General features: G+C 38.8%; 1 protein-coding gene across 2 annotated transcripts in view; it reads right to left on the reverse strand.

Moving 5' to 3' along the window:
* asns (asparagine synthetase) overlaps window positions 1-11,446 on the reverse strand; it is a 44,242-nt gene that overhangs the window by 27,556 nt on the left and 5,240 nt on the right. For both annotated transcript variants that reach the window (XM_017426818.3, XM_025008208.2), the window contains exons 2-7: window positions 6,477-6,732; window positions 3,780-4,017; window positions 3,514-3,699; window positions 3,343-3,444; window positions 2,190-2,317; window positions 1,907-2,033 (exon numbers count right to left, since the gene is read on the reverse strand). In XM_017426818.3, coding sequence (XP_017282307.1) covers window positions 1,907-2,033; window positions 2,190-2,317; window positions 3,343-3,444; window positions 3,514-3,699; window positions 3,780-4,017; window positions 6,477-6,725 — 1,030 coding nt within the window. In that variant the 5' untranslated portion in view covers window positions 6,726-6,732. The remainder of the gene's footprint in view (window positions 1-1,906; window positions 2,034-2,189; window positions 2,318-3,342; window positions 3,445-3,513; window positions 3,700-3,779; window positions 4,018-6,476; window positions 6,733-11,446) is intronic.

Genomic DNA, 11,446 nt, shown 5'->3' on the forward strand with positions numbered 1-11,446 from the left:
TTTGACACTTTGATTTCTGTTTTGGGGGGTTTTCAGGTTTTTTTGAGCTATGGTCTTAAACTTTTGATCAGCTGAAAAAATCATGTTTGAGTGTAAATGCAGTTTTCAATTAATTCCCCGCTCAAAAGTTTTTGTCTCTTACACTGATTTCTTTAACATTGTGAAGCTCTACTTAGAACCTTCTTAAGATCCAATTGTGCAAAATGCAAATTCTTGCAATATTTTGACTGGTCTTAAGATTTTGATCAGGAGTGTATTTCAGATCCCTCTAGCATTTTTTTGAAGCGACTAGCGACAAATCTAGTGAATTTGGCAGCTAAATGTGAGAAAGCACTCATTCTGCAGCGTACTGTAAGCCCCGCCCACTTCCCCAAGCACTGACAGCTGTCAATCTCACAGCACAGAGGAGACCCGCTCCACTCTGTGTCCACAGTGACGCAAAAAGTCCCGCGCGCCCCCTCGAGCACGAACAGGAGCGCGATTGTTTTCGTGTGACTCGTGTTGTCATCTGATGACAGAGAGCTGAAGATGGAGAGGCAGAAAACCGAAGAGGCAGAAAAATAAAAATGTAGGCATGAAAGACAGCAGGAAGTTCTGTCTGAGCATCAAGAGGAGGCCTGGAAATGTTCAGGTTAGCTAAAGCTACTAATTACTAATAAATAACAAGTTACAACTTACTGATCAGTATTTACAATATAACAGCTGAGAGGATGGAGAGAAAGAATCAGGACAGACAGGAGAAGGAGACAGGTTGGACTAATGTTAGCTGGAAGTGTAGAAACAGCCACTTAATACCAAAGAATTTATTTTTAAATATTGTTTATATTAAAAGAGTGCATTAGGACTTCCGGTTATGGCGGCCACATAAAAAGACGTACAGAACTTCGCTCCGCTGCTTGCTGCGCTTATTAGGGGAAAATAACAGCTGTCCACAAAAAATTTATGTAAGGAAAAGGATATAATGCCTAATTCGACAACATCACTTTTCTGGGGGAAGACCCATAGACCAACTATAAACCTGTGGTTACAGCAGATGACATCTACCCTCCCTCTGGAAAATATTACATATGTATTAAAGGGTAAACAGAATATGTTTGAATTCATATGGAATCCCTTTATTAGGTATGTCCAACATCTGAACTTCGTGGAGGACGGCGCAAATGACTGAAGACTAGGTTCACTGCAGTTCCCAAAGACAATTCTATTAAAGGACATACACTGCTGAAGTAAATATCTCAGTATACGGATGAGGTGTAGATTATGCGATGGGTTACATTGGAACTAAGAATGTGAGAGACATTTTGTTGTTTTTGTTTTGTGTTGTGTATTTCATTGTGACTTGAACCAAACTACTATTAGTACTGGCATTTTTTTGTTAAATGTTCAAGCGGTTTGTCTGTTAAAAACTGTTAAAATTCTAATAAAGACATTTTGGGGAAAAAAAAGAGTGCATTAGCAGGATGCTCGACTATATGACTTAGAGCAGTGATTCCCAACCCTGGTCCTCACTCACACCCACATGGCATGTTGTTTTCATTTAAAATATTTGTTTAGTGCTTGCTATCACACTGTTACCTTTACTGTATGTTGTTTTGATTTAAAATATGATTTGTTTGGTGCTCACCATCACACTGTTACCATTACTGTTTTACCGTTAGAGTCAACGTTTGTACTGGCAGTCAGTTGGAGCTGAGTAAACCTGGTGATCGCACCCATCTCCTGTGTCGTCTTTCTTACTCCTCCACAGTACCAACAAATTTAGCCATGTCTGCACATAGATAATTGGGCTTTTGCAAGAGTTTTTTTTTTTGGCAGATCACACTGAATTATAATCAAAGACAACTGGTCTATGGTAATGTATACAGCTGTGTAAGTACAGTAAGTACACCTGCTGCAGTGCACTTACCAACAGAGGCACGTATGGTGGTGATATCGTAGGTCTCCAGGTGGAAAATAACTTCCTTCACAGCCTGGAAGCCTTCTTCTGCAGTAAAATTCACCTCATAGTGTTCACTGCCAATGTGAGTTGCCACCTGAACAAATTCATGGAAGAACACATCCAACTTTGTTGTTTGTTTGTTTTTTTTTTTAAATCAAATGTGCATTACAAAAAACTGAATTACTTATCTTTACACCAATGAAAAGCTCCCAGTTTTCATCATCAGCATCACATGATGTGCAAAACTGACCTTACGAGCTGCTAGGATGTCCGGACTGTCCTCTGATCCGATTGAAAATGTCTGAATAGGGTATGGCAGCTTCTCCTCTTTAGCTAGTTTCACCAGCATGGCAGCAACCAAACTGGAGTCTAGACCCCCTAATAATTAGACAGCATGAATGAGCATCACTGACACAACACTTTCAGTCCTCTTTAGCTGCTGAATCACTGACAGGAAAAGGAAAAATCTTTTAAAGATGCAAAACTAACCAACAAAACAAATGTCAGCTTTTCACCAGATGCATGTTTGGGCAGATCCCTCAAGTGTTACGCACTTAAAATAAATTTAAACTTTATTTTATGAAGATAATATTGTTCTTTGGTATTTGCTGAAATATGCAACATATCTTTAAATTAAAAGCAAACCAAAGTTGGTATGATTCTTGGTTGGTATGACTTTTTTTTTCCTCTCCTGCTCTCGGTGAAGGCAGACATATTTTTCTTCTCTCCGTCTTTCTTTCTTTGGAGCCTCTCTTTGCATAATTTCCAAATTAAATTATTATGGATCTGGTCAGGTGGTCTCTCAACGCATTAGATTAAATTTTCTCGACGATAAGACTGGGCACAGGAGAGCCCTCTTGCCCCGATTGTACATCTTCAGCCAGACACACCTTGGATTCCTGGAGCAGGCGGAAGACTGTGTGTGTTTTTTCTTAGTTTGGCTTTTCCCCAGTTTACCTTAGTATGACTTAGTCAATTTTATCCTGCCTTTGCTTGTTTAAACTTATCTTAGTTTAGTTGTTTGTTTATCTTAGTTTTTATCATGTGTGATCTGTTCGGCTGAGGTTTTTTAATCCTAGTTTAGTTAATGTTATATCATATTTTGGTTCTCCTCAGCTTATCTTTGATTTACTCTGTACTTTTGTGAATTATTTAGAATCTCTTGTTTTAGATACGTTTAGTTTTAACTTTATATTGTTGTGTGTGTTTTCATGATTCCATTTAGATTATCTTAGCTCATACTTTAGATATTGTTGTGTAAGCACTTTGAATCGCCTTGTTGTCGAAAACTGCTATATAAATAAATTTGACTTGACTTGATTCATTCACATTGTTTATTAACTACAGGCTTGGTGTAAGGAATGCGTAATACAGTTTAATAAAAGAAGAATGTCAGACATTACCAGACAAAAGACAACCGATTCTCCTGTGAGCCATCAGGCGTTTCCTCACAGCATTTTCAAACAGGGTTCTGATGTTGCCTTTTACTGTTTTCACATCAAAACCTGTAGAAATACTTGATTTTAGATGCCAAACAAAAAAGCTGACATAATAAGTCAAGAACACTTTCTTACCTGTAGGCAGTTTCTCTACAGTATCATAGATGGCATGAGCAGGCTCTTGTGTGCAGCAATGAAACTGTTCAAACTGAAGAGACTGAACTTTACCGTTCAGCTTCAAATCAAAAACTTCAATGTGCCCAGGGAGAAAGGGCACAATGCTGGCAGTAGTGGTCATTGAATGGGTAATGTCTGTAAGGCCTGTAATCAGAAAAACAGTTTAACCAAGTCATATTCATCACAAGAACAGAAAAAATAGGGGTTCCACACAATCCCATTACCTTTGGCCTCGGAGCAGACTGCAAGGAGTCCATCATCAGTGAGAAACTTAAACAATGGCCGGACACCATAGGTATCTCTTCCCAGATGGACTTTTCTGTTAGCAGTATCCAGCAAAACGAACGCAAAGACACCATCCAGGAGAGAAGCCATCTTCTTGATGCCAAAGCGATCATACAGATGGAGCAAAATCTCCCCATCCATTTCAGTCTGATAATCAAAGCCAAACTGCTCCTTCAGCTGGAACAGCAAAAATCAAGGTCAGGGTTTCAGTGCAGTATTTCATGACTCATCCCTTGATCAGCCCTTTTTACCATATTTTTACTGAAACTATTTTATTCATAATTAATTCTGTCATCAGTGAATAGTTTGTAAATGTTTCCTTTTTTGTATCTACTCCTTCTAGAAACAGTCCAGGCGCCCAAAAAAAAAACAAAATACCCAGCCATTTTTTCGCAATAAGTGAATGTTTCCTGGTGTCTTCAAAATAACCCGTTTCAAAAACTTTGGGATTGTTGCATCACAATCCCTGTTACCTAGCAACCACAAGGCGAGCCCAGTCTTTCACCTAACAACCCAAGTGGAGCTCCACCCACTTGATTACAAGAAGACCATCACATTTGTTCTGATGATTTTATCGCTGCACAATGTCTGCTGGAAAGGGAAAATGTTTTGTTGCCGGCTGCAATATAGAACATTTGTCCGTGCATGTTCTCCCAGTCACGGAGAACAGAGCTGTGTGGTTTCATTTTATTTTTGATGGCAATGTCCGCGTGATATTGCCAAAGAAAATTGTAGTTTGCGCAAATCATTTCAGAAAGTGTCTCACATTGCATTACCCACAATATCTGCACATTTACTGTCGGAATTGTAGTAAACGCAAAGTGACAGTCTACATTAGCTACAGCGTAAGGAAAAAGGTCACTTTTGCGGAAAAAAACGGTGTGTGTGCTGAATTATTGTGCTGATGTCAGCTGCTCGACTTTCCATCATGGCCACACTAAAGCTGAGCAGATTGTGGTGCAGAGGCAGAAGCGAAGCAGAATCCTCAGAGTTTTAATTAATAACAATATAAATGTGGGTCAGAACTGCAGAGTTTTTATGTTTTTTAATGTAGTGTGTTAGTGGGGTGTCAGTTGTTGGGAGGGCATGGCCAACAGCAGCTTATTTGCATAATAGTGACGTAGTCCTAAAACCGCTCATTTTGAAATGAGCTCAAAACAGGCAAAACTGATCAGGTGAAATCTCAATATCTGAGACTGATATTGTGTATTAAATGTCATGAACATGTTTTGTACAGCCCACAAACCTATCCTAACGTGTTCAAGGAAGCATAATAGGTCGCCTTTAAAGGTCGGTTCATCTGCTCTGTTTTGGTTTTGAAACTTTCTTTGTGGCATTTACATTCTTTAATTAGCTGCACACTTAACATGTTATAACGTACTGGTCAATGTTTTTTTGTTTTGTCAATTTTGTCAACAGAAGAAGGGTGTCATCATGTGTGATTATTTCGCTCCTTAACTGATGAGAAATCATGAGCATCGGTGGATAGTGTGAGTTTGAAGTATAGTATGCCACTGACCACTTGCGGAGATAAGTGCAGACATAGGTCACAGAGCTGTTCGCTAACTTTTTTAGCCTATAGCAAGGTGCTACAGAGGTTGCTGGGTTTTTTTTGCACGGAACAAAAAGTTGTAGCACCAGCACAAAACGTCTCTAAAATCTCTAAAAACCAAAAGTAGTGCATATCATTACTTGAACACATTGACAAACAGCAGTAATGCATACAATGAAAACACAATACCAATAAATATCTTGAAACAAGCTTATTTGTCAGGCTCTGACAAATAAAGATAACACTTGGTTATCACAATGGACTACAACCACTATGTAGCATAGTGACGTGACATGGCATCACCTGTCACATCTTCCTTATAGTAGAAAAAAAAACAAGTTGCGGTATCACTTTATAATAATGACACCTTATTTAGCCTCATTAATAAATGGTTAATCAACCTCGAAAACATCATTAAGGATGATTCATACTGCCATCTATACTGCAGCACTGCTTGTGCTGCACTATAGATGGCAGACCATAGAAACTACCATTTATCCTGGTTCTGCTGGAGGTTTTTTTCTGTTTAAAGCATGTTGTTCCTGTCCACTGTCACCAATGTGCTGCTCAGGATGGGAGATTGTGATGAAATGAAGATTCAACTCAATCTGTTGGCTTCATTGGTTAACTTTTACTAATTGACTTTACATAATGTATTGATGTATTTGAACGGAATCTAGATTTATATGATTTGGACTTTTTGATGCTGTTGTATAATGCCCTGAGATGACCATTGTTGTGATGTGGCCCTACATAAAACAAACTGAACTTTTAAAATTGGAAAAAAAAAATCAAGGTTTTCCCTCAGTACTGCAAGTCTGTTTTAATAGGCTTCAATAAATTCAAATATTGTAAATAAGACGCATTTCAGTTCTTTGTTTTTTGGTCAAGCAGCAAGAATGTTATAGTATGATGTGTTAGTTTGCTAAATTCAACATTGCACATACTGGAATGTAGATATTGAATTCAGTGGTCAGTGTTGTGCATCTAAAGAAAGCTAATCAGTTGGTACAAGCTCATATTAGACAGTGTATGTAAAAAGATTCATGTGGAAAAAGTCACAAATTGGCAGAACATGTCTTACTGTATGATGGTTGTAAATCTCTCCATTGTAGCAGAGCCATAAGGAAGGGAACTTCTTGATACGCAAAGGCTGCATCCCATACAGCTGATCCACAATAGCCAGTCGGTGGAAACCAAAGCAGCAGTTGGTAAAACCGTTAACATTTTCAAATCGAAAAGCATCTGGGCCTCGGTGAGCAATCTTCATGGCACATGTGCATTGGACTGACAGACACTCATCGCTGCCGAACAAAGCCCATATTCCACACATTTTACACCTGTGGAAGGGGAGAAACACAGAAGTAATGTTACCTGGTGAGCACAATAAAAACAATAACATTGAAAAAATAACTGAAATGTACAATAACACTTTTAGGAAGGATGTCAGTCTTTCTTAAAAATTCTACCTATGGGTATTAATAAAGTCACTTTGATCTTAAATAAGTCAGGGTGTTTACTTTTATTTTGACAAGGAATGAAAGGGAGGAAATGCCTCCTCGAGTATGTGGGGGCCTTTACGTTGGTGCAGTATTCTCCGAAAAGACGGGGCTGTTTTGTTTCGCTTAATGCACCTTATAGCGCAGTGCGCCTTATATATGACAAAAATTTGAAAATGGACCATTCATTGACAGTGCTCCTTACAATCCAGTGCGCCCAATAGTGCGGAAAATACAGCAGTTGAAATATAGGTGGTTTTGGCCAGAAACTTCCCTGTAATCCCTCTGATTTGCTGTCATAATTCAAAGGTTTTTACTCTACATTAGTGATTCTCAACAGTGGTACCGCCCCCTAGGGGAAGTTGAGAGGATGACAGGGGGCACTGGCAGCAATATTTTGTACTGATATTCGTTTGGGGGGGCATTTGCTTGAAGGTAAAGTTTACACTAAAGATTGACAATATCAGTTTAAACTTTGAACTACTTGCAAAAATATTGTATCCTAAAACATTAAAACCGGCATGGAACTGCAACTGTATCAATGGTGTTTCTCTTTGGCGCACAGCTCCGTGCTGCCTTCAGGAGAACGGGACATCAGAGTATCGTCTATAATTTCTCCCACATGGCAGTTACTTTGTAAACTGCCAATTACCCTTGGAATTATTTCTTTCTCTTACACGAGTTAATTTCTCTGAAGGATACACTGTGAGCACAACGTCGCAGTGGTTAAACATTTTCAAGAGCAATATTCTGTTGTCGGACTTTCCCTGAAAGCATCCTGCATCCAGATGCACATTAACACTTTTCTGTACAAGATGCTTTGTTCACATGACTGCGGAACAGCGATTCCAAAGCATATGAACACAAACTGACAATAAAACATAAAATATTCTAAAACCAGAGACCTACAGCTTGACAAGTGGATCACAGCAACTGCATCAGCTGGTGTAACACCGGATCGATGTCGACTAACACCGCTGCAACTTATCTCTGCAACTTTGTGTCGTTGTGAGCTTTAAAGTCTTATCATCAGTCACAATCTTTATTTAGTTTATGAATAAAAGCAGGGCTCTCAAGTTTCACGAATTGACTGTGAGACACACATTTTGTGAAGCGCACACACTCACATGCCACTTTTTGTATTTCTCACGCTAAACAAATACACAAGCACATGCCCTATTTTTGAAGAGGAAGCAATGTGCAGTGCAATGATTTCCGCATGGGCTGGAGCACAATAGGGGTCACCTTAGCAACTTTGTCGCTATATTTAGTGAGTTTTCAGATCCGTCTGGCCATTTTTTTAAAGCGACTAGCAACACATCTACTGACTTTTTTCTGTGTTATTAGAGACTGGCAGCTAAATGTGTGAAAGCACCAATCCTTCTTGCCATAAGCTCCGCCCACTTCCCCAAGCACTGACAGCTGTCAATCTCACAGCAGAGACCCGCTCCACTATGTCCATAGTGGCGCAAAAAGTGGGTATGCAGTATATGTGGCGCATAGGGGCGTGTTAGAGGGGGCGCCAAAGTGATGATGGGGGGAAAAAAAAACTGGTTTATTTTACCAGCTGTTTGCGCATGTGTAAATGATATGATCGATAACAGAGACACGTCACTGCTCCGGCACCCTTTCGCTCCTTCACCTCCCCTCCTGTCGCGCTCCCCTCGAGAACGCGCAGGAGCACGACTGCTTTCATTTTAATTGTGTTGTCATCTGATGACAGAGAGCTAAAGATGGAGAGGCAGAAAACTGAAGGGGCAGAAGGATAAAGATGAAAGAAAGCTTTTCAAAGTGGTTAAAAGACAGCAGGAATTTCTGTCTGAGCTTCAAGATGAGGCCTGAAAATATTAAGGTTACAACTGTTTACTGATCAGTATTTATAATAGAACAGGAAAAATAAAGGAACTTGTTTGTGTATTTTTGTTGTTCAGACAGTAATCATTTGTTGAACTCAATGGTGAATCATAAAGCGGATACATTATAGAAGCTGGGAGTTTAAATGTCCTCACTGGGATATAACTCCACAGAGCTGTTGTGATTAATCTGATAAGTCTGATCAGTTGAAGCATCCGATCACTAACTGATATCTAACAATGATATCATTTAAAATCAAGATTTCATGTTTTTATATGTGGTTTGACTGCTGTATTTTTTAAAACTCCTGAACACAAAGTTCATGTTGTTCAGCTGAGAGGATGAAGAGAAAGAACCAGGACAGAAAGGGGAAGGAGACAGGTTGGTCTAATATGAGCTGGAAGTGTAGGAACAGACACATGATACCGAGTGATAATATAAAAATATTATTTATATTAAAAAAGTGCGTTAGCAAGATGTGCAATTTATTTAAAACTATTAAATATTACCTGTTTGACCATATGATTTAGAGAAGAACACAGAAATTAGTGCAGACAGACAAGGCAAGTCAATCACCACAGAGAATGTGGACAAGAGAGGTGAAGGTGATGATGATGATGATGATGATGGAGAGGAACAGAGAGGTGCAGAAGAGAGGGTTGGGGCAAGGTCTTACTCAGAAGATCCATCTGAATGGCCTTCACCACAGGAAGTGGGAGACTCATTGAGGCAGTACATGATGGAGAATGGCCCACACCAGGGGTGGGCAATCCTGGTCCTCGAGGGCCACTATCCTGCAGGTTTTACTTGTTTCTCTGCTCCAACACACCTGGTTTGAATCAATGGGTGATTAACAGGCTTCTGCAGAACATGAAGAGGTCATTAACCACTGAATCAGGTGTGTTAGAGCAGAGAAACAAGGAAAACAGGCTGGAGAGACGCTCCTCAGGCTTTTGGGGTGACGGCTTGGAGATTGGTTGTCGCGGCGGAAGGAGGAGCGAGTGAAATAACAAACAAACGAAGGCGGTAGGATTTGATTTTGGCGAATTGCATAAACTGTACATTGACTGTAGCAACATGGCTTCAACATCAGGAGGGAATAGTGGAAATGAAATGGAATGGATGATATCAAGATCAGCAAGAATGAAAAGAACACTTAGGAAGAGACAAGAAAGGGCAAGAAGTTGGTCGGAAGAAAGTGAAGCAAGAGAAGAAGCTAACAAAAAGACAAAAACAAACGACAGGGTGAGGTCAGGAGAACAGAATGACTTTAATAGAGAAGTGGAATTTAAAGTCATAGTGGAATTCAAGCAGGAAGGAGGATCTATCCACCCAATAAAGTTGACTAGAGCAATAGAGGAAGAAAAAGGAAAAATTAAAACGGCTATAATCATGAATAACAGAAGAGTGCTAATATATGCTAGCAGTGAAATACAACAACAAAAGATAATCAGAATGAAAAACTTGATGGGGGAAAGAATTAAAGCATATATTCCAGGGTCTTTAGCGAGGTTGAGAGGAGTAATATCAGGAGTTCCAATGAAAATGTCAATGGAGGATTTGAAAAAAGAAATAAAAGGGGGGAAAATAACAAATGCCACCAGGATTAAAAGTAAAAGAGATGGGGAACTAAAAGACACAATGGCAGTAATCCTACAATTTGAAAATATCATGCCAGGAAATATTCAGCTAGGATATATGAACTACAGAGTTAGAGAGTACATTCCCAAACCCCTCAGATGTTTTGTTTGTCAAAGAATGGGACACATTGCAAAGGATTGCAAAGGAAAACCCAGGTGTGCAAGATGTGGAGGTCCACATGAATATGGAAAATGTGATAAAGATGCTAAAATCAAATGTTGTAACTGCGGAGGAGAGCATAGTGCAGCATATGGTGGATGCAAAATACAAAAGGAAGCTAGAGAAGCTCAAAGAATTAAAATAACAGAAAGAGTGTCATATGCCGAAGCTTTAAAAAGAGTAAGGAAAGATGACACAAGACAAATTTGGTCAGGAGAAACAGGTCAAAGAAACACAACTTGGAGTTCAAATCAAGGGCAGAATGATCAAAGACAAATCTTAGTACCAACAACAAATATACAAAAAGCATGTTCGCATAAATGTAGAGTGGATGAAAACTCAATGGTGGTGAAAAAGGAAAACTTTGTAGCATTTATGTGCCATATTATCAATGTTACAGTACAAATGAAGAAGAAAAGTGATAAAATAAAAGCAATCGTAACAGCTGCAGGAAGATTTTTAGATATGAAAGAAATCCAAGCAGATCAGATTCATACCATTTTGAGTGCTACTGAAACAAGGGAAAATGCTCAGGATTAGGATTCAAAATGGTTCTTCATATTCTTCAATGGAATGCTAGAAATGTAATTGCCAATGAACAAGAACTTAAAAAGTTTATATATGATTTAGAAATAATCCCAGATGTAATATGTATACAAGAAACATGGTTGAAACCTAACCTAGATTTTAAAATCCCAGGATATAGTATAGAAAGACAAGATAGAAGTCATGGTAGTGGAGGTGGATGTGCCACTTTAATTAAGGATGGAATAGCTTATAAGAAAAACATAACGAATAAAGAATTAGAATGTGTTAATATAGAAATATTTAATTTAAGAAAATATGGAAATATTAAAATTATAAATTACTATAATCCTTGTAAAAGTATTGATAGTGAAAT

Source organism: Kryptolebias marmoratus, linkage group LG23 (assembly GCF_001649575.2).
Source record: "Kryptolebias marmoratus isolate JLee-2015 linkage group LG23, ASM164957v2, whole genome shotgun sequence".
In the NCBI taxonomy this organism is placed as follows: Eukaryota; Metazoa; Chordata; class Actinopteri; order Cyprinodontiformes; family Rivulidae; genus Kryptolebias; species Kryptolebias marmoratus.